This window comes from Xenopus laevis, chromosome 7L, assembly GCF_017654675.1.
Source record: "Xenopus laevis strain J_2021 chromosome 7L, Xenopus_laevis_v10.1, whole genome shotgun sequence".
NCBI lineage: Eukaryota > Metazoa > Chordata > Amphibia > Anura > Pipidae > Xenopus > Xenopus laevis.
The window spans coordinates 103,064,311-103,088,227 of NC_054383.1; the positions used below are offsets into that span (position 1 = coordinate 103,064,311).

The 23,917-nt window shown below is 37.3% G+C and overlaps 1 protein-coding gene across 5 annotated transcripts in view; it reads right to left on the reverse strand.

Annotated features, from left to right (window-relative positions):
- Positions 1-23,917, reverse strand: part of chd5.L (chromodomain helicase DNA binding protein 5 L homeolog) — a 135,691-nt gene that overhangs the window by 52,406 nt on the left and 59,368 nt on the right. For all 5 annotated transcript variants that reach the window (XM_041569413.1, XM_041569409.1, XM_041569410.1 and 2 more), the window contains 9 exons: positions 22,026-22,149; positions 15,872-16,038; positions 14,337-14,564; positions 12,699-12,896; positions 12,178-12,389; positions 6,819-6,950; positions 5,676-5,778; positions 4,871-5,062; positions 3,862-4,062 (listed from right to left, as the gene is read on the reverse strand). In XM_041569413.1, the coding sequence (XP_041425347.1) occupies positions 3,862-4,062; positions 4,871-5,062; positions 5,676-5,778; positions 6,819-6,950; positions 12,178-12,389; positions 12,699-12,896; positions 14,337-14,564; positions 15,872-16,038; positions 22,026-22,149 (1,557 nt within the window). The remainder of the gene's footprint in view (positions 1-3,861; positions 4,063-4,870; positions 5,063-5,675; positions 5,779-6,818; positions 6,951-12,177; positions 12,390-12,698; positions 12,897-14,336; positions 14,565-15,871; positions 16,039-22,025; positions 22,150-23,917) is intronic.

The following is a 23,917-nucleotide window of genomic DNA, read 5'->3' on the forward strand; positions in this document are numbered from 1 at the left end:
CCTTTTTGATGTGACATGCTACTGTATGTTCAAGGACAAATCGTGGCAATGATAATTGTATAATATCAATAAAAGTGCAATGCATAACTAGAGCTCAATAAGAATGTGGGAAAGTCAGATCCCTGATTTAAGTGTGTATTATATATATATTATTAGACCTGATAGGCCTTATCCTCAGTATAGTGACATTGTTGCCCTCTGCAATTCATCTGCCTTGATACAGATAATTCATCTGGGACAAGAACTGTCCACATTTCTTTTACAAATTACTAGAGGGACTCTTAGGAGCAGATCCATCATGGGTCGAATATCGAGGATTAATTAACCCTCGATATTCGACTGGGGAATGAAAATCCTTCGACTTCGAATATCGAAGTCAAAGGATTTTGCGCAATTACTTCGATCGAACGATCGAAGGAATAATCGTTCGACCAAAAAAAGTTAAATCCTTTGAAGCAACCAATTTTAATCCAACGATCGAAGTATTATCCTTCGACCAAAAAAAGTTAGGCAAGCCTATGCGGACCTTCCCCATAGGCTAACATTGGGTTCGGTAGCTTTTAGGTGGCGAACTAGGGGGTCGAAGTTTTTTCTTACAAAGACAGTACCTAGTCGAAGGTCGAAGTAGCCCATTCGATGGTCGAAGTAGCCAAAAAAACACTTCGTAAATCGAAGATTTTTTTCTTCTATTCCTTCACTCGAAGTTAATGAATTGGCCCCTAAATGTCAGCAAGGGTTAGGTTCTTTTTAACCTTAGGGTTTATGAAAAACCACTTGATTTTTGAGTGATGAGTATATTTGTATGAAGAAACTGTCAGTTGTACTGTATTCATTAATACAAAGTTGCAGTACAAAGAATATGTCTATGTATAAGTAGTTTAAAAACTACACTAGGGACTGCAGTAATTACCCAGTCTGTACACTCGCAAATTAAATTTTAAAACACATTTTATATGTGAATTTAAGGCTTCGGGGGTTATTTATCAAAGGTTGAGTTGTTGTTTTTTCCAAAAAATGTAAGTTTACAATTGTAGTTTTCAGTAAAAACTCGAATTTCCGGGTTCTGCCTATAACCTATAACTTTGGGAGGATCCCTCCTCTATTCGGATGCTGCCAGGTCTTAAAGGGAGAGAACCAAGGGGAGAGTTCTGGGCAAAAATCTAATTATAACGGGATGCTAGCGTTTTGAGGACCTGTCCAAAGGGCCCATAATTACTTGGATAAAACCCCCAGTTCAAAAGGGTAAACAAGTCCAAAATCAAAAAATTATCCTGTAAATCTATATTAAGTTAAAAATATGTCTTTATTACAAAATCAATTAAAAAGATAGGCCTACAGACCACATGGTATTCCGCCTTATGCGTTTCATACCCTCTGATACTTAATCATAGGCATTAATGATACACACATGATCATAGATATTTATACCCAACATGGCCCCACACTTAAATTATTAAAACCAATTAAACATTGCTATATCATACTCAGTTGTCAGAGTAAGTTTATACAAATACATTGTTATGGTTCTATTCCTTGGTCTGCTTATATCCAGCATAGATAATAACTATAATTATACAAAATTCATAAAAAACCTATATCTGTGAAACCTGTTAAGAATATTACACAAAGGTAAGTACCATAAAAAATATATTAAACACGGATAATGCTCCAATTAATCTATACTATATATTTATTCCCAGCTGCATTACTTTCCAGTCTAGTTAGGGTTTTTGCTATAGTGTATTTGCAATTATAGACTCCTGAAGACTCGCTATTCATTAAATAAAACATGTTACATCAAATTTGTAGTTAAGACCAAGTGGTAAACGAGTATGTAAATAAAAAATCGAATGAACCTCCCTTTTTGCTAAAAGGCCTATTAAGTCCCCTCCTCTCATACCTAGCCTCACTCTTTCAATCCCTTGTACTGAGAAAAAAGTAATGTTATTCCCATTACATTGTGAAAAATGTCTAGTTATGTTGCTTTTTTCAACTGCTTTTGGATTTTAATTTGACTGAGTTGTTCCCTTATTCTTTCTTCTAATGTCTTGTTCGTGCAACCTACGTATTGTTTTTGACATTTTAAGCAAGTCACTAAATAAATCACTGTGGACGTATTGCGATTGATTTTAAAGCTCTTGTTTGTTACTGTCGATTTAAACACTTTTGACACTTTAATATGTTGACATGTCTACAGCTACCACATCTATAACTCCCATTAACTTTCAATGGGCTGCTAGTTCTTATCATCTCAGTTCTTCCTTCTTCCCTAAACAAACTTGGTGACAGTAAGTCCCTTGGTGTATGTGCTCTTCTAGGGACACTACTTATTCCTGGTTTTAGCACTTTATAGAAATCATCATCCGCATAGAGTATTGGTAAATATCTCTTGATGATATCCAGGATTACATGGTATTGTTTACTATGTCTAGTTACAAAGGGGACCCTATTGAAGTTCTCCTATCTCCCTGGTTGACACTAAGTAACCTCTCTGTTTTACCTGCCCTTTGATAAGCTTTGGTTACTAACTCATGTTTACATCTTTAATCAAGGAATCTCCTCCTCATGTCATCCGCCTGTTCACAAAATGCTCTATCCATCGAGCAGTTCCTGTGGCGTCTCAGGAACTGTCCGACAGGTATCCCACCAATCAGAGTTCTGGGCCGACAAGGGAACCGAACATGTGTGGAAAGGATGGAGAAGAAGGAGCGTGGTCGAGGGACAGGCTGGGTCGATACCAATCAGGCAGAGCAGTACAAAATGAGAAGTCAGGACCATAGTCAAGGCCACAGGCTGGGTCAACAACAGTAGTGCAGTACAGAAACAGGATTCGAGAGAATGGTCAATAAATGAGCAGAGGTTAGGAACAGGCTAGGTCAGAAACAGACAAGAAAGACTAGAAAACACACCCATGAACTATTAGAAATAGACCTACATTGGGCAACAAACAATTGGTTGTGGGCTTTTTCAATATTTGAATCTCGCTCCAAGCACAATAACGTCAGATGCAGTGTGTGCATCAAAACCTGGAAGCAACGTGACTATGAGGCAAATCTTAATGACCATGCTAACGGAGAGGAAGCGGTGAGCATCCCCGCCGCACTACTACACCACCAGGTATTTTCACAAGCTAAAATCTGAAAATATACCATCTAAAACCTGTTGAGGTCATGTAGAAGTCAATGGCAGAGATTCCTTGAACCATTTGAAGATGTTTGTAGTCTTCATGATGTTTGGGTTTTTTTTGGTGGTTTATGCTCGAAACTTTGAATTCGAATTAGAGGGGGTTTTTTTTCTGCCAAAAACTCAATCAGTTCAAGTATTCGAGTTTTTCACCCTAATTACTATTGATGGTCGAATTTATTCGCCAGGTGCGAATTTGCGCGATTCACAGGCAGCAAATAAATTCGCAAAACGCCCACGAAAAAAAATTGTCACCGGTGTCTGGAAAAAAATGGACGCCGTATTGCGAATTTTTCGCTGTTTCGTGAATTTCGCGCGTAATTCACCAATTTTTCGTCGTTACGGCGCAAATTCGCCCATTACTACTAATTACACTGATTTGAGTTTTTTATATTCAAGTTTTTTCATAAATAAGTAAACATTCAAGTTGTGAGTTTATTCGAGGTATAAAAATACCTCACAAACTTGACCTTTGATAAATAACCTCTTAATGTAGGAAAACATATTTTAAATTATTGCTCACAATTGTGAAATAAGATATGTAGTGCAATCCAAATGTGAAAAAGTAAAGCACCCATGCCCCATGTCCGAATCAACACAAAACGATGGTACCAGTACATGTAGCATATCATACCATTATGTCCATACACTCCCAATTTACTTCCTGCATGTGCTTACTTTCATGCGAAACACCTTCCTCCCACTTTTGATGGCATTGTCTTCAAAAGAAAATTCATTTTCTCTAATGACTGCTCGACTGTCTTTATCACCAGTGTATGTTACAACATAAAACTCTGGCGCCCACATCTCAAATTCCCGTTCCCAGTTGATGATAGTAGACAATGGTGCACTGACCAAATATGGACCTTTGGAATGACCCTGTTGAGAAGAAAAATAGCTGATTTACCAGGTAATGTTAAATAACAAGCGTGAGGCTTTCCAGTGCAGAGAAAATATTTCAGTACCTAAGGTATAATATTGATAATTACAATTCTGTACCATAATAACTTTCTTTCATCGTTATAAACAAATGTTACAAAACACAAACAAGCAATTACGCTTTAGCATCAATGTGTTAAACAGTGACCAATAATTGGCATGGAGAAATGAAAGGGTGATTTTTGAACTAACCACTTAGTTCTTTGTATTGTAAAAAAATGGGGGCACTCAGTTCTACCCACATAAGGTTCCAAAATGCTTAACCAAAGGAGTAAGAATAAATTTCCAACTGTTCCATAAATATAAATGACATAGTCATCCATGTTCTCATAGTCTCATAGTCTAATATACTAAAATATATACTAAAATATATCCAGCCTCATTCGAACCAACCATGAGTTTACTCATTACCACTTTTTTTGAAAGTGTCATAAGTGTACACAAACCCTTTCCATTATTGTCTATGAAGGTTTTTATACTCCCAATTCATCATATACAGTACCTAGTAAGGATACGTCTAGGCACCTGGATTTTCTGAGTTGCCTTAGACTTTTCTCCACAAGATATTGTCTTTCCAACCATTCTGAAGCTTGTTGCAAAATAAGCCCAGTTCACAATGACAATGCTGGATTCTGAAAACTGCTTAATAATCATAGGTAATAAAATGTATAAAGTTTTCCAGGTGCAGTAACCCATTATTAGACCAGTAACAAATTTCTCCAAAAGAAATCTGTGACTTGTAACATACCTCTTTGTACAGGGAGTAGAGGAAAACGATAGTTTGGACAGTCTTTCCAAGACCCATTTCATCTGCAAGAATAGTATCGGTTCCTTGTGCCCAGGAAAACCTTAACCAGTTTAATCCTTCTAACTGGTAAGGGTGTAATGTTCCTCCCGTGGAATCTATGTACCAAGCCTGTTTATCAAACTTTACAGTTGGCTGCATAAGAGAAATACAAAACATCTGTGACTGACTGAAAAGTGATATACAAATGGTGTATAGAGGAGAGCAAATAAATGGAGAAATATGCATGACCATCTGTAAATGTTATGAAAATAAATATAGCGTACCTGCTTTATTTACATTCATAAAAGCAGGAGTGTAACTAGCATTTCAGTGGGCCAAAGTATTATATACCATATTAAATCATTTGCTTTCAGGTTCGTCCAAAACGCATATGCTGCTATATAAATTGCTGCAAATGGAAAGGTCATGTCCCTCAGATTCCATTTTAAGCTAATAATTAATTTTTTTTAAAAAAATATTTCCCTTTTCTCTGTAACAATAAAACAGTACATTGCATGTGATCTTAACTAAGCGCAATGAATCCATATTGATTTAATTCTTTTTTAGAGGATAATGGTGATGGTAATGGTGATCCAAATTACAGGAAGACCCATTATCCAGAAATCTCCAGGTCCGATGCATTCCTAATAACAGATACTATACCTGTACACTGTATGTATGGTACTGAGTACCCTATACAATATACATTTACAATATCTGTGTATTTTCTTCTTGGTCATTAACTGCAACTAGTAAAAGTACGTACATCAACTATTGGGACTAAAGGAGGTTTTTCCAGATTCTCGTCTTTCATCTTTCTGTTCTTCTTAAATCTAAGAGGTCTTGCATCTTCACCGAGCATTAACTCCCTAAAGACACAGATAATTTAATATAAAAAAAGCACTTACATTTTTTAAAATTGCTGTATCGGTCACATACATATACACAAACATTTCCAATGATTGATACAATATATGGAATGAAATAGAAAACAGGCACAGATCACATGGCACATTATCAGGTATTTGTTTTAAACCCTTGGAAATGGAGACTGCAGAATTAGTTCTATGGCATCCCTTTAATAAACATCACTCTGTTTTATAATCCTTGCATTCACCAAGAGCATTTTTAGATGTAGGAATTTTATCTGTATATGTTGAGATGATTTCAAAGACTTTTGTCAACATATATGAATGAAACAGCAGTGATAATCATTCACTAAAATCCTACACTTCACAACTATATTGTGTTCATTACCAAGCTATGGCCAGGCTGGTGACAGTATATAACAGAAAATGTTTTGGTTATGAACAAGCTAAAACTAAAGCATTATAATAAGGATCCAGACAATAAGCAAAGAGTTCAGTGGACAAATAATCCCCATTAGTGCTGCTGTTGTGGGGCTCATTATAGAGATGCTCTGCAACTGCACCTCTAAATTAACTTACTGCACAACTCTTTATATTTAAAGGAATAATTTCCAAATGCAAGTATGCCTGGTGAAATTTCTGGCATTCAGCATTAAAGTGGCATGTGTGTCCTATTCTTTGATGCAGGCTATTGTGGGTGCCCTGGAACTTCCACCTGGTTTGGAGGTGGCAGTAGTTCCACGAATCCTCTTTGTTAATCGGTGTAACTACATGAAATTCAGAACAAGAGGTTGGAGGAAGGCAGCAGCACTAAGCCCAACTATCAGAGGTACAAAAAGAACATGTTGATGCAAGCACCTGTTGTAAATGCCCCTTATTTTCTGTTTAACATTCAGTTTCTGTGCAACACATGGCAAGTCCAATATATCTACCATGCTCATGTTTAAATCGATCTGGTGTCTGATAAACACCTCACAGTAATAGTATCCCCTTCAAAGGCTTTGTTAGGCAAGATACAAGTTCGATATGCAGTATAGTACCTGTGGTCCCAGTAAGATTGTTTCATGGTCTCATAATCTGGAATGTCTATATTGTCAATTTCCCATGTACACTGATCATAAGGCAGGTCCTTCCACTTGATCAGATAATGGATATCTCCCTTCTTATCAAAACTGAATACAAAAATAAACATACATAAAAACAAAAACAGATAAAGAACATAGTTACATTACAGTCATTTGCACTGCTGTGTCTGGGCAAAGTGTAATCATTGAACAGCCTCTTTGAAATCTTTAAATATCTGCCACCCTAGTTGTTAAAAGGTTAACAGTAAGGCTGCAGCATCCCCATAATCACTTATAATTCATTCTCCTCCTCTAACCCACTCTGCCCCCTCCCTCATGAATTTACTTTGGCTGTTGGCTCATGAGCATGTTCATTTCTTCTCAGCTCAGATTACTAAACACACCTTCCAGTCAATGAAGAGATAGCATTGCTGGTTTCCATAGATCTCTAGCTGTCTGATCCTATTTTTTTCTTCTAACCACCTCTCTTGAGCTCAGCTTAACCATTACAGTGCTCAACCCCAGCAGAACTCTTTATCAAAGTATGTTGTGCCTGTGTAAACCTGCATTCTGCATTGCATGAACTTTACAGCATACATGTCCTGTTTGCAGATGTCAATGTTACTGATGATGTGTCAAAGGGAAAATGACCGCCGGGTGAAAGCTGCTATTTGTTTTAGGAAAATGCAATGGTGCTGCCAAATGGAGTAGGGTATATGCAGTACAAATTATGTGGCTTGGGTGGGGAAGGTACTTTATGCCCAAATTATGCATGGTAGGTAGTATCATATATTATATATATATATATATATCAGTATTACAAAACATATACAAAATAGCTCATATAAAGCTATGGCATCAGGGACCCCAGATTTTCACAATTCAGCTGTCTTTAGGAATAATGAGCCAAAATAATAAACATATTACAGATTAAATCCACTGGATTTAAACAGTCTTTGCAGAGTCCCTTGACGACAGGGACGATACCACACATCCACTTTCTTTATTGTAAATTATACTGGGGCTCATTTCACATTCAACTGAAAGCAATGGTCCACTTTGGCAATTATAGCACATAAATGCTCTCTGGCATGATTTCAAGCAACACCTTAATAGTGACTGTCTATGGCATCGTACAGCAGCCCCTCTGGCATTTGCCAGAACCCACAGATTGCAAGTCTGGGCCTGGAGACATTACTATTAATGTCAGTGCAACTGTATTTTCCAGAGTTTTCAGTTCTCAAGCTGGAAATAATGTGGGGGGCAAAAAAACTCTGTGTGCCATTACCCTAATATATAAATTAGATAAAACCCCTTCTCAGACAACAATGTGAATCCATAGGAGGAAAATTGGAACATACCATAATCAGTTTCTCAAAAGCATTTGATAAAGTGGCTGGATAGCCACGAAACGCGTTAAGCCTATGGTTCTCTAACTGCTCCTACCATGATGTGCCGATTTTAATGGATTAATAAATTTTTGGATTTTTATCAACACTTTTGACTTCATTCCTGTGGTGCTCCGTGTTTCTACATACAAGTTAAATTCAAAAGTTCATGCTTTAAAGGACCATTGCAGTATATAAAATAACAGGCCCTTCATCTATAAACATCCTTTAAAAGGTATAAACAACCAGTTTATGTCATAACAACAAATTTATGGACATCAAAATGTGTTATTATAGTTCAGAGTCTCTCACACAACAGTGCTATTACATAAGCCATGTTTAAATAACATGTAGCAAACAGAAGTTTATTCAATTTAGGGTTAATACGTTTCACAAATCACCGAGCATACCCAGCAGGAAGCCGAGCCAAATACTGCATTACGAGATGAAATGATCTCATACATTCTGCTATTTTATCATGGGCCATGATAAATCATCTGGCTATATCAAAGCAAAACAAGGCATAAATTAATTTTAATTTTATTGTAATTAAAAAAAAGCACTAAAAAATTACAGTAACCTTGCACTGCAATTATATTATTCAGGTCTTATACACTTAATATTATTATATTATCTTAAAGAAATTTGCAAGGACAAGAAACTACGCATCTTAGTTACTGTGCAAAACAGATGGGGCTCCATTATTTATTAAAGGCCTGCCTTAACTATAGCAGCAATAACATGCACATGCAGCTTCTTGCTATTTTAAGGTTTAATTAAAACGTCTATGAATAATTGTATTGAGGAAAAAAGAAAGAGAAAATCTCAACAAAGCAAAAACATCTTCAGCATCACCCCCCGAGCACAGGGCCATACCAACTATTTCCGTGACTTGCAGACACCTGGATGCTACATCACTGTTTTTAAAAATCTTTAATGAACTTGGACCTTTAAGTGGCAGTTTGAGAAGGCACACAGGGTCTGTAATCTGGACTTTCCCACTACCAAGCCAGAAATGTAGTCATGCATTATACTTCAATAACAATACATGCAGCACAAAACTCTGCTAATATTTCGGAAATAAAAACATGTTATAGAGTATAAAGAATACAGTATCCCCCCAGTTAGATAAGAGTATTTTTATGAACACAGAGCACATCAAAGTATATAACAAACACTGTTTCAGTTGGATGGGAAAAGGGAGCCGTTTTGTTCCAGATGCTTTAACAAGGTCTGCTCCATTTATAAATTAATGCTTGGAAAATGACTGTTTGATACTATTCTATAGTTACTTTAGAAGAACTTGTTACCACCTAATAGTGTTAAAGGAAATGTAAACCCTCAAAACATATTAACCTAAATTACTATTCTGAGCACTTTTACAATTTACATTTTTTTCAAATTTTGAAGATATTAGCAGTTTTTACACTGATACCTAAACAAGAGCACTATCTGCTGGTAAGTCCTGGCAACCTGTATGACAGTCAGGGCAGGCATCAGGGGGGACAGGGGGGAGAGTTGTAGGGGGGGAGAGTTGTAGGGGGCCCTGAAGGTAAAGGGGGCCTGGCCACGCCAAACTTACTTGATTAGCCGGGCCCCCCATCTTTCTGAGAGCTGCTGACATAGGGAAGGCATGGACGTTTAAGGGGCCCTGTCCACCAATTTTCTCATAATGTGGGAGGGGGGCCCTGGCCACCAATTTTGGCCACCATTTTTTTTCTCATGTGGGGTCCAAGCCACCAATATTTTTTACTGGGGGGGGCCGGGCCACAAATGTTTTTTTATGGGGGGCCTGACCACCAATATATTTTTATTAACATGTGGGAACCCTAGCCACCATTATTTTTTTTGTTTTTTTACTGTGAGGTGGGGGGCGGACCTGTGGGGTAGGGAGGGTGGACCTGTAGGTGGGGCTTGCAGTGGGTGCAGCCCAGGGGGCCCAGGAAATTTTGTCATATGGGGCCCTGCGATTTCTGATGGCAGTCCTGATGACAGTCGAGAAGAACAATTAGAAAAGGATATTGTTCTGCTTAGAACTGAGCAGAGAAACATCAAAGATTCTTCTCTGCTCTTTTCTAAGTAAAGCCACACCAAAAGACTTCCTTCTATTTCTTCTGAAATTTCCTCCCAACTGTCAGGCCGGTTGGCAGAGCTGACCAGCATGTACTTGTACTAGTCACCACATCAATTTACTGGAAATGGGCGTTGTTGTGGAAATGACGGCTCAAGTAAAACCCTGAAGCAGATTCTTCAGAACAAAAAATAAGCAATATATATATTTATTCTACTGATACACCAAACCATAAAGTATTAATATCCAGCACCTATCTTTAGATTAATTAGAGCCTGACATTTTGCTTTGGAATCAACTGCTAGGCGGTGATATACAGCCTCCTTAAGGATAGCATCTGATACAGATACATAATGCGCACATGGAATTTAATATGAGATCCTCTCTAATCAGAAATCAACATAACAAAACGGTTATATGAAAACCCATTACATTAAGTGCATATCCAGGCTAAGTGATCAAATCCCAACTGCGCTCCCAGTCTCACAAGGGGATATACTTACTGTAGCAGGGGATACTGATGGCACATAGTGAGTAAACCCTGTCACATTCATTTTCATTGCAGCTGCATTTTCGCAAGGATGGGGCCTGCTTCAGAATTAGATTCAAACATGAAACCCTTAATTTAAAATAATATGCTCAGATAAATGTTGCTTTTATTTGATATGGTCTTAATGAAAACAAAATTTATGTCAGCTCTCCAATATTTTTAAAAAAAATGATTGCATGATTATGGTCTGTAGCTATCTTAGAAGCCTTAATCTAGAGATGATCTTCCTTAGAATACATTTCTGCTATATCTGAAGATGCATTGGCCTATTTTACCTTTATACACACAAGCACTTCCAACAATTTCAGAATCTACAGCTATGAAGTCTTTATGTGCTATGAATACCAACCTCTACCCTTAAGACTTGAGTCTGCTCTTGGAATGTTAATATTTTATTAGTGATATGTTTTATTAATATATAGAAGGCTACTCCGAGTTACTGTCAGCCACAGGGCTAGTACAGTATATCCAAAACATACAGAATTCTGCCATCTGGAATAGGGCTTATGTTAATCTTTTTGTAGATTTTGCAGTGAATTTTTGCTCCTCTCAAAAATACCAGGGAAAAACTGTTAAAGGGATACTGTCATTTTTTTCAAAATGAATCAGCCAATAGTGATGTTCCAGCAGAATTCTGCACTGAAATCCATTTCTTAAAAGAGCAAACAGATTTTTTTATATTCAATTTTGAAATCTGACATGGGGCTAGACATATTGTCAATTTCCCAGCTGCCCCAAGTCATGTGACTTGTGCTCTGATAAACTTCAATCACTCTTTACTGCTGTACTGCAAGTCCCCCCCAGCAGCCAAACAAAAGAACAATGGGAAGGTAACCAGATAACAGCTCCCTAACACAAGATAACAGCTGCCTGGTAGATCTAAGAACAGCATTCAATAGTTAAAACCCATGTCCCATTGAGACACATTCAGTTACATTGAGAAGGAAAAACAGCAGCCTGCCAGAAAGCATTTCTCTCCTAAAGTGCAGGCACAAGTCTCATGACCAGGGGCAGCTGGGAAATTGACAAAATGTCTAGCCCCATGTCAGATTTCAAATTTGAATATAAAAAAATCTGTTTGCTCTTTTGAGAAATGGATTTCAGTGCAGAATTCAGTTGGAGCAGCTGATTCATTTTGAAAAAATGACAGTATCCCTTTAACCTGTCCAAAATCTGACTACAGACCTCAACAGGTTTTGTCTACCTGAGCCAGCACTTCACATTTCCCCATCACATTCCCGCGTAAATAATTGCTCCCCTAGTTGTGTTGCTCTATTAACATATATTTTACACCTTATGCACCTTATGGGCTCTTTCGTCCCCTACCTGTGATTCATTATTCGGTGTATTATCATCCATTCTGCTTTTATGCCATATCTGTAAAACTTTTCTTCCATCTTTGCATACAGTGGATCTTTGTTTTTTCGTTTTTCACTTTTGCCATCTTCATCCCCAGACCCATAGTCATATGGAGGAGGGTCATCCATGTCATTCTTTCTTTGGTAATTTCGAAACATGACTGTATGATACAGTTCTAGCTGAAATGATACATTATCAAAACATTTAATACAGAGGTGAAATACATGTCTGAATGCAAGGATGGTTTTAGGCCACAAAAGGGAGGCAGTTCCCTGGCCTCTCACCCTCAGATTTGCGCCGTGAAGATTTTAATAACAGTGGCATAAAGCAGACCAAATCAGATAAGCAGAATACATTTATAGAAAACTGCATTGAAATCAACTGTATTTAAACAGATTTTATTATTCAAGGGTTAAAAAGAGCATTTCATTATATTTTATATGACCCATGCTAAAATGGTGGTTTCTTTACACATTAAACTTCCTCACCTGTAATTCCTTAACCCAGGAGCAGTGCCAGTAGGACATCCCTGCCCATTTGACGAAGAATTCTCTTTCTGGAATGCCCTCTATAGGCTTTGGAGGTGGCATAAGGGGATCTATATCGGAAGGAAAGATTGATGGAGGGGAAGGTTCTCGCCATACCCAGTGTAGGATTCGTTGAACTTTGCCTTTCAAAGGTGGACACTAAGGATAAAACATAAATAAATGTTTCAACTTCTTTATCATATATATTGTGTGTGTATATATATATATATATATATATATATATATATATTAGGGATGCACCGAATCCACTATTTTGCGAAAGATTCGGCTGAATACCGAACCAAATCCGAATTTGCATATGCAAATTAGGGGTGGGAAGGGGAAAACATTTTTTACTTCCTTGTTTTGTGACAAAAAGTCATTAGATTTCCCTCCCCACCCCTAATTTGCATATGTAAATTAGGATTCGGTTCGGTCGGACAGAAGTATTCGGCCGAAACCGAATCCTGCTGAAAAAGGCCGAATCCTGGCCGAATCCTGGATTCGGTGCATCTTATCAGTTATAACCCTGTTACTAAGGAAATCATTAAAATTGGAACTGCAGAATGGAAGATCTTCCCACTTTTTGAACACTTTATAATAACTTGGCCAAAAAAATACAAAAAAGGTGTTTGTATTAATAGTTAGGGCAAATTGAGGGCAAATTATCTGTCCCATTCTTCTTCTCTCATTACCTGTCATTTGAATTTTAAACCCTTATATGGCCATGGCCTTTGTTTTTTTTTTTTTGCATTTTCAAGCAATGGCAAGGATTCACACACACACACATACACACACAAACATTTACTTAACTGACCATAATTTCTAAGCTCAAAAATTGGTTTTGTTATAGCTCTCTGTAGTGATGTGCAGGCCTGCCCGATACCCACAGATTCAGGCCGACCTCGCTACCCCCTTTGCGGGTAGCGGGCGGGTGAAGCTCTTCCTCCTGCTCTCCCCGCCACCTTCAACTGCCGACTTCTGGCTTTATAGCTGCCCGCCTGCTCAGCCCTCCCCTTTTGTGACATCATCAGTGGGTGCGGGTTGGGAAAAACATGACACACACATCACTATCTCACTGTACTACCAGCAGCCTACTTCTTTCTTATCTATTTTTACAATCAATGTAAAATTTCCTCGTTGTACTTTTAGTAAACCAAGCTCGACCAAACTCCCATCCACGATTTTATCTTATTTAGCAATAAAATAACTTGAAAAAGTCATGTAGGGAAGACCCCCCGAATTTTTTATATTATTGGAAGAAACCCAGCGTAGATCACAATATCTTCAAATTGGGACATCTGCCATTGACATGACTCTACATGACCTCGAAAAGTTTGAGATGAAAGATTTTCAGATTGGACTTTTAGCAGCTTCGAGGTATATTAAATCTTGAGGGGTTTTTTTTCCTCCAAAACTTTTTTGTTTTTGCCCAAAAAACCTTGACCAGGAAAAATTGAGGTTTAGTAAATAACCCCCTAAAAGTTTCACGGTACAGGGGCTTTTAATACCCACTTTCCCTTCTCCACTTACTGTACTTTCTAGGGAAGAACCAATGCTATCCTTAGAAAAATTTTGTCAGTCAAAATGAGTTCTTACCGTACAACGAGGGCACAGCCATTCACCATTTGGTATTTCAGGCAAAGGTGGGTTAAGACAGTGCAAATGATAAGAAGAGGGACAAGTGTCACAGCACAGAAGTTCACCCCCATCTTTACAAACACGACAAAACTCCATGTGGTCATCTTCCTCTTCTTCTTCTTCTTCTCCCCCATCTTCTTCATACTCATCATCTTCCTTTGGTTCCCATTGGATGCCTTCTTTTTCCTAAGAACCAACAGCAATTTACACATGAGCAAAATGATCTTCAAATTAGTATGCATCTGTTTGTTTATATACAACTATACAAATAAGAAAATCTGTCTTAAAGGGGATATAAAGGCAAAACTCTCTGTGCATTTTAAATGCCATATAGGTCCATCTTGCAAGTGAAACTTGTTAAAAATTCACTAAAGGGTCAAAATCATGGTAGAACCGAGAAAGAGGGGGGGGGGGGATTTGCCTGACAAACAAAATTGGAGCACTTTATTCTTAGAGAAGTTAGAGATGTTTTAAATGGTTTATATTGTAAAATTGTTCCATATTACGCAGCAAATGCATTGAGTGATTATAGTTTTTTTTGCTTTTAGATCCCCTTTAAGAATTCAGAGAACAAGTAAATTACTCAAAAGTGAACAACTTTTTGCTTAAATAGGACATTAATTAAATTTTCAAGTAATAAACAATAGATACAATATGATGCATTATGTAATACATGAGTCATATGGGCCGATTCACTAACTTCGAGTGAAGGATTCGAAGTAAAAAAACTTCGAATTTCGAAGTGTTTTTTGGGCTACTTCGACCATCAAATGGGTTACTACGACCTTCGACTACAACTTCGAATCGAACTATTCGAACTAAAAATCATTCGACCATTCGATAGTCGAAGTACTGTCTCTTTAAAAAAAAACTTTGACCCCCTAGTTCGCATCTAAAGGCTACCGAACTCAATGTTAGCCTATGGGGAAGGTCCCCATAGGCTTGGCTAACTTTTTTTGATTGAAGGATATTCCTTCGATCGTTGGATTAAAATCTTTCGAATCGTTTGATTTGAAGGATTTTATCGTTCGATCTAAGGAATAATTCGATCACACTATTTGCACTAAAATCCTTCGACTTCGATATTCGAAGTCGAAGGATTTTAATTCCCATTCGAATATCGAGGGTTAATTAACCCTCGATATTCGACATTTTGTGAATCGGCCCCATAGTGTAAATAGGTCTTGCACACTGCAAAAACCATAAACACAAGGGTGGTATTGCAAAAACAGAAACATCTTTATCTAAATATATTTAAGGTACATATTACAACATTTACATAGTATACAAGTCAATAACAGTTTCACAAAAAAAGAATATATACATACCACCTAGGGTCAGATTTATCAAAGGTCGAATTTCGAATTATTGTGTTTATTACTCTAATAAATTTGATCTCAAAACTCTATCTTTTTTAACGAATGTTACTGACCTGAAAACTGGAATACATTCCAAATAATCACTAATCATTGCAAAAAAAATCAAAGCCTTACACAGTGTGGACAACTCCACTTGCCCTCTGGGGCTTTTTCCAGTTCAGGATCCAGGCAGACAAGGTGATAGGCACGGGGGCATGTGTCACATAATATGATTTCCCCTCCCTGCTGGCAAACTTCGCAGTAATCCTGATGATCTGTTTCATAACCGTCACCTTCTTCAACTACAAGAAGAAAAAAAAGTAAATATCTTGTTCTCATTTATTTTGTAATTTTATCATTTGGTGTGTTCTGAATGGATTAGCTTGACATTAACAACAGCCGCACAAGGTAACATAGTGCTTAACATTTCAAGAGTGTGTAGATTGCTTTGCACCGACTTTAATGACAGTGCTTTTACGTTTAATTAGATTTGCTAATTTGATAATTGAAGAAGGCAGATGGATCAGGACAAAAAAAGGCAGTAAAAGAATAATAACTTCCTAACATTATGACAAGACTCTGTGTAGTAAAAAAAAGAGCAAATTTAAATTCGCATTTTTTCTGCAACAAAATGGAAGAGACTGTTTAAAGTGATACTGTCATGGAAAAACATGTGTTTTCCAAAACGCATTAGTTAAAAGTGCTGCTCCAGCAGAATTCTGCACTGTAATCCATTTCTCAAAAGAGCAAACAGATTTTTTTATATTAAATTTTGAAATCTGACATGGGGCTAGACATTTTGTCAGTTTCCCAGCTGCCCCTGGTCATGTGACTTGTGCCTGCACTTTAGGAGAGAAATGCTTTCTGGCAGGCTGCTGTTTTTCCTTCTCAATGTAACTGAATGTGTCTCAATGGGACATGGGTTTTTACTATTGAGTGTTGTTCTTAGATCTACCAGGCAGCTGTTATCTTGTTTTAGGGAGCTGTTATCTGGTTACCTTCCCATTGTTCTTTTGTTTGGCTGCTGGGGGGAAAGGGAGGGGGTGATATCACTCCAACTTGCAGTACAGCAGTAAAGAGAGATTGAAGTTTATCAGAGCACATGACTGGGGCAGCTGGGAAACTGACAATATGTCTAGCCCCATGTCAGATTTCAAAATTGAATATAACAAAACCTGTTTGCTCTTTTGAAAAATGGATTTCAGTGCAGAATTCTGCTGGAGCAGCACTATTAACTGATGCATTTTGAAAAAAACATGTTTTCCCATGTCAGTATCCCTTTAAAGATCAGAACTGCTATGAATACGATCACATATGCCATTTGGGGGAGTCAAAGTTGACATTTTGTTCCATTACATAATTTATACAAAAAACATGAGTTCTCGTGCTTTATTAATTTTGCCAAATCATTCCTTATTGGGATTTCTAGTTTTTACTGTACTCTTGGAAAGATAGAATGGTTATTATAGCCTACTGAAGAAAGAGCAAACTAATTCAAACATGGTATATACATTATTCCGCCAACAGAAGGAGCTTTTATGTTCTCCTTATTTGTCTGCATTTCCTCCCACAGTGTAAAAAACAAATCCGTGTATTCTGATGAATCTGACAAAGGGTGCGCATTGGAGTGTGTGTGTCAGTCTGTCTGGCAGTGGGCGTGTATTGCAATGGAAATGTTTTTATTACAGAGTTGTAAATAGTTATCAAACTGTCAACTTTAAAGCTGCTTCTTACCAAAGACCTGATTTGGTAGTGCTGAATGGTATGAATGCAGCAGTAGCTGGGTACAATATACGGTAGGCATAAGGTCAATGTCATTTTCATGGTAAATCAGTTTAGCTACTGTACCAGTGCTCTTTATAGTAAATAGGTTTGGCAATGATATGGCTATTCTGCTGTTATTTTTGCTTTCAAAATGTCCCTTTGACTGTGCATATGACTGAGTTTCATTTCTTGTATGAAGTATAGATCCCTTCCATTTTGGGTCAAACTAAAGGTCCCAGCATCCCTTGAGGCTACAACCTGTTCTGTGTCTTTCATTTACTTTTCCGTTTATCCTCCAATTTCTTTATTTCATAGCAAGGATGCACTGCATCCACTATTTAGGATTCGGCCGATTCCCTCAATCCTCCATGAAAGATTTGGCAGAATATGGAACTGAATCCTAATTTGCATATGCAATGCAAATTAGGGTCTGGAAGGAAAAAAGTGGAAATAGATTTTTTTACTTCCTTGTTTTGTGACAAAAAGTTTCATGATTTCCCTTCCCACCACTAATTTACATATGCAAATAAGGATTCAAATTCAGTTCAGCCAGGCATGAGCTGAATCCGAATCCTGCTGAAAAAAGCCAAATACTTTTCCGAACTCCAAACTCAATCCTGGATTCGGTGCTGTGAATCTGAACCAAGGGGTAAGTAAACAGTTAGGAGCATTTGCCTGGGGTAGCAGCTAGGCTGTGGGGGAGGATGGAGGGGGTTTATGTAGGGTAGGGGGGTAGGGTTTTTTTAACTTTAGGGTTTGCTTCTCCTTTAAGCTATAGCCTAGGGTAGCCTGGGCATTAATCCACCCATGACTAAAAGGATATAATGGGTCAGAGCCAGATTCAATTTGATGAGAAAAGATTATCTTCTAATTCAATTAAAAGATTTTTCCACAAAGCCAGGTGCAATGCAGTGAGAAGGACAACATACTTTTTATCACATAAAAACTCTATTAAAGTCTGTGAAAAATTGAAACTTGTTCTTTTTTCTCTCCTCAAACTGAATGTCTCCCTTATGTTTCCACATGATATTCTACCCCCTAATGGGGCCTGTACTGCCTATTCTCCTCTAACATAAAACATACGCTAAATGCATATATTTTATACAATTATTGATTGAAAATGTAATTTGTTTTCCACTGGCCCTCATCAAAGCAGAGAAACGGATGATTTTTGTGTCCAGGATTTTTCTGTTTTTTTTTAATGGCCCCTTTGCCATTATATGCATTTAATGTTTTTTTAAAGACACACATATTTCATTGCAATTACTCCAAGAAAAAAAAAATAACGCATTTCCAAAGTATTTTTTGTCACTTAACTTACAATCATACTTTGAAAATTCCAGAAAGGAAAAGCAATTTTCAGCCACATAAGCAGTGCAGAATTGCAATGCTAGGCCTGTTATTTTGAACAACAAAAAAGAAAATGGCTGATGCCTAAACAATGAGAGCTGACAGTGCCAAAGTAGCGCTCTTTATGCTGTCTACTAATATATTCAAATTAATGCTGCATTTCCCATTTTATTGGGATTTTACTTTCTTAATTGCCAGAGCAAGTTTGTTCAAGCTTGTTTGCATGGATATGTCACAATGTAAGTGCCTTTGCATGCAACTACATAATAAATTCACAACCGGGCTCATATTATTAGTTCATGAATTTATATTCGTTAGCGTGATTTTAACAAAGGGCTCTCACTGTAAACCCAGCGAGGGAGATTACACTGCATTTCTGTTCACATAGCATCAACAAAGATTACAAAAAACCCCCACAGAAATGAATGTTCCCATATCGGCTATAATGAAGGTCAACCTGCAGCTGTAAGTCCCTTAAAAACCAACATGCTAGAATGGGATCTGTTACATTTCTCTGCACATATAGTTTAAAGTAAATAATTTAAAAACATAACAAGAATGAGGAATAATTGCAAAGCTATGAAGGCCTATGGCACATTGGGTTTTGACCACCACAATGCAAGGGGCGTTTTGGGCCCAAGTTTTGATTTGTGGGCCCCATTGCATCCTCAAGAAATTTGTGATAGTAGTAACACCAGGCAGGTGAATTTGAATATAATGAGATAGGCAATACGGACGTAAATGTGAGGTCCTGGGACTCCTGGAACACAAGCCTGGGCTAACAAGCATAGGTACACATAATGACAAAATGGGGACACCATGCAAAAAAATCTCTGTACTAAACATACCAGCATTCTATGAGAAAGATTGAAAGATTAGTTGCAATAGGAAGTAAAAAGGAAAAGTAAAATCGCTATGTCACATATGTTAAAAAAAACACAATTATGATTAATCTGACCCCTAGGGGGTTACAAGTATGCGGTCGGTTTTCAGGATAAGGTATCTTTCCCTAATTTGAATCTTCATCCCTTATGTTTAAAAAAAAAATCATGTAAACATTAAATTAACCAATAGGTTGGTTCTGCTTCGAATAAGCAATTTTTTTTACAATTTTGGATTATTTGAATAAAACGGAGTCTATGGGAGACAGCCTATCTGTAATTAGGAGCTTTCTGGGTAACAGGTTTCCAGATAACGTGTCCCATACCTATATTTACTAAACCTTTCTAATCTGGCTTTTTTTGGCAAAAACTCGAATTTTTCAAGATTTATTATGCCCCGATGCTGCAAAAAGCCTGAATCTGAAAATCAGACCTGTAGAAGTCCTGTATAAGTCAATGGGAGAGGCACCTATGTCAATTTTGAAGTTATAGTGGCCTGTGTTGGATTTACCAAGAACATCCAACTTTTTCAAAGTTTATGGGCAAAAACTCCAAAAAATCTAGCTTTTTTGGGAAAAGATCCCAAAAAAAACCGTACGATTCAAGTATTTTTTCGAGTTTTTTACTGATCCAATTAAATCAAGTTAATTTATTAATAAATAAGTCAGAATCAGGCATGGGAGTTTGGTCGAGCTTTTTTTATTGGGACAATGAGATAAATTCAGATTTTAGTAAATAACCCCTCTAGACTCAATATTCAGATTATTTTCTTAATTTAGCACTTCTTGAATATCTATAAAAAGTCGTCAAGCAAAGAACAGCATATTTCTAGTATGTTAAGTAATTCTATAAAACAAATTCCAGTGCAGATGTAATGCTCATTAAACGATGAATCATTTTACAGCCGTAGCGTTTGTGCACACCACAAGATCATTATTCCTTCCTAATTTCAATGATTAACGGCATGATCTAAGATTGAAATGATAAACACAATCGTCTTAATTATACATTCACATGAATACTTCTCTGTCCTATGTGTGCAGAGCTTGCTATATTAAGTTAGTGATAAGACCGCAGCTGCATCCATGTGTAACTGAATTTCTACAATACCTTTAATGAAACATAATTCATTGTAAAAATCAGTGTGTCTGCGTATGTGTAGTTAGAATTAGACTGCTTAAAAGGGAAATATGCAGCTCTGTTCAATAACAGCTCCCTAGTTAGGACATGTGCTTAAAAATCTGTCCTTCATAGTCTATACTTTTAAATATATTTTGCATTATTATTATTGTTGTTAAGAAACTGAAACAAGGTTGCTTGTCAAATTACATCCCCTCACCATAAATTTGTAAAATTACAGCGAGAGAAGTGGAAATAATTGAATCTCTCATTAGGGACTCAAGGAATTTATTATTATTATTTAATCTGAGATTTCCTGCCTTGTAGAGGGGCCACTGGCTAAAAATGTCTCTAGCAAAATTTCCCATTGCTACCTTTAGCAGCTCTGCATTCATAAGGGGTGGGGGGAGGCAAGTTGACCTCCAACCCTCCTGCCCCACCTGTACTTACCTCCTACTCTGGAGAAGAAACAGAGGGCAGCCACACCTGGGGTGTAATTGCTTTTTAAATGAGCAGTAAGATTTTGTATTTAAAAATCGAAAGCATGTTTAAAATGGCGTTTTAGCGAATGTTTAGTGCTGTTTGCAATGCAAAATGATTGGCTGGCCAATATTACATTGCTAAGTAAAGGTTAGCGTTAACACCTGCTCTGGAGTTTCGTTAAATATTTGGTCGCAAAATACACTTCGTGATTGCGAAATTTTACGATGGTCTTTGCAAATGTTCTTTGCACTAACAAAATATTTTACATTGCCCAATTAGTGCTGTAGTGTCCAGGGTCATAGTAAAAGACCCCTTTTATCTTTAATCAGAAATAATGAAATCCGGTACATTGACACACTCTTAAGAGTTGCTCACAGGAGTAAAAGATTAAAAGATGTGCCATTTACCTCTGCTCTTCTATGTTCTGCCAGATTCTTAATGTGTGCTAAATTGTTCTCACTTATAACCAGATACCTCAGAATTCTTACAGTTTGAAGCCTGAGCCAGTAATATCTAGACATTTGATCAGGATCTCTTGTTTCAGTAGGCAGGAACATTAGCAGAGTACTAAGAATCAGTATTAAAAAGACAGTATGATAGTGTATGCTGTTTATTCTAGTACTAAGTATTAAAAAGGGAAAGAAGGACAGAGGATTCAAAACAAAAAGGTCTTAAAATGTTAGAGCAATTACCTTTCTTCTTTTTCTTTACTCTTTTGCCTCTCTTTCCTAATCCAGCACTGATATCCGACCGCACAGATGAGCTGTTGATGCTGGCGCTGTCAAAGTCAGACTCTTCTCTTTCATCCTCCTCACTCTGTGAGTACAACACATAAAATCTCATATAGTCGATAATGTTTTTAAATGGCAGAACTCAGTGGCCAGGCAAACATGGGAGTACTTAGGGGCCTATTCCGTAAAGGCTATTATATCTTGGGCACCTAGGTAATCACTGCATCTTTATGAATTTCGTTCCCTGGACTGATGCTTATAGAGGTGTTACTTGCTTCCTTTATATACAGTATTAAGTAATATACTTCTTTTATGAGGAAATCAAATGACAAAAACAAAACAATGCACAAACATATTTCATAAAAGGTTACCTTTAAAATCATATAAAGCTAACAAGAGCCAGAATAGATATTTATTATACACAATTTGTTTCATTATAGTAATAGCTACAGTAAGAAGTATTCATGTAATAGCTAATTAGCAAGCACTCATTAGTTCTTAATACAAGTGTATCTTGGTATTTGAGAAATGCTTAGTTCAAACGTTAAAGCTTAGTATATCCATGGAAAGTTGAGGGGCAGTTTTTAATTTAAATTTATTAAAACAGATTTTATATATATATAGTATGCACGGGTTCGTACTGACATAACGCACTAAACCTGGGTTGTTTTTTCCGGCCAGCCCCCTTCTGATCTCTGTTGTGTCCCAGAACTACCGTTAATGTCATCACACTTATCCCATCCCCTCCAGTGATGCTTCTGCAAAAAACCTTCCTACCTTTGACATCACAGGAGGGTTTGGGGCAGGCTTGAATATAAATAGTGCAGCCAGATGTCACTAACAGGTATGGGATATATTATCTCAAATACTTGTGTCCTGGGTTCTTTCATAATTTGGATCACGATTCCTTAAGGCTTCTAAAATACATTTAAACAGTAAAATACCCCAGCAGGATTGTTGTACCATCAACATGTATTTATGCAGCTTAGTTACTATGTAGAAGGGTGGTTTATCGCTGCAGAAATGGAAGGTGAACCATAATATGGTTAATTATCTATTCTTTCTGTTTATTTTCACAGGGGTTTTATCCCATGTCACGAATCGCAATTTCCACCAAACACAACTTACAAAGGTTTCACCTGAGCTCATAGAAACCATTGCAAAAACCAGAACTTCAGAAAAAGATGGTATCTAAATATACATCAGAGTTTTATCTTAGATAGAAGCCCAAAAAGTCCTGTTGGTGAGCCCACCAGTCATATCTCTGGCCTATGCACTTCCAGGTCAGGCTACAGCTAGCCATAGACGCAAAGATCTGATCGTACGAATCGAGGATTCGTACGATTTTCGAACCGTGTGTGGAGAGTCCCGAAATTTTTCGTCTGGCGGAGATCGGTCGTTTGGTCGATCGGACAGGTTAGAAAATTTCTGTCGGCTGCCGATAATATCTCCATGCGTGTATTGCCGTTCGTACAATTTTCAGTGGGAGACTGTCACTAGCTTTGGTTGGACATAGATATCGTACGATTGCTGTCAGGGGCAAAACATTGCTGATCTGTTCTTTAACTAATCTGACTGGTAAGACTTTGATCTGAATGGTTAGTGGCGGGTCGGGAGATGGGAAAGTCCGATCGTACGATGATTTGTACGATCGGATCTTTGCATCTATGGCCAGCTTAATACACAGAACAGGGCTATCAATCATACTTATTTTTCTGCTATGGGTGATCAATGAAGTGAATGGTCAAACTGAATGAATATAACAAATAATAAAATGGCTTTACTAAGTAATATGTTTGGAAGAATTCCTTTAACACAAATCCAGGTTTTGTGTAACAAATAGTGTGGTCTAT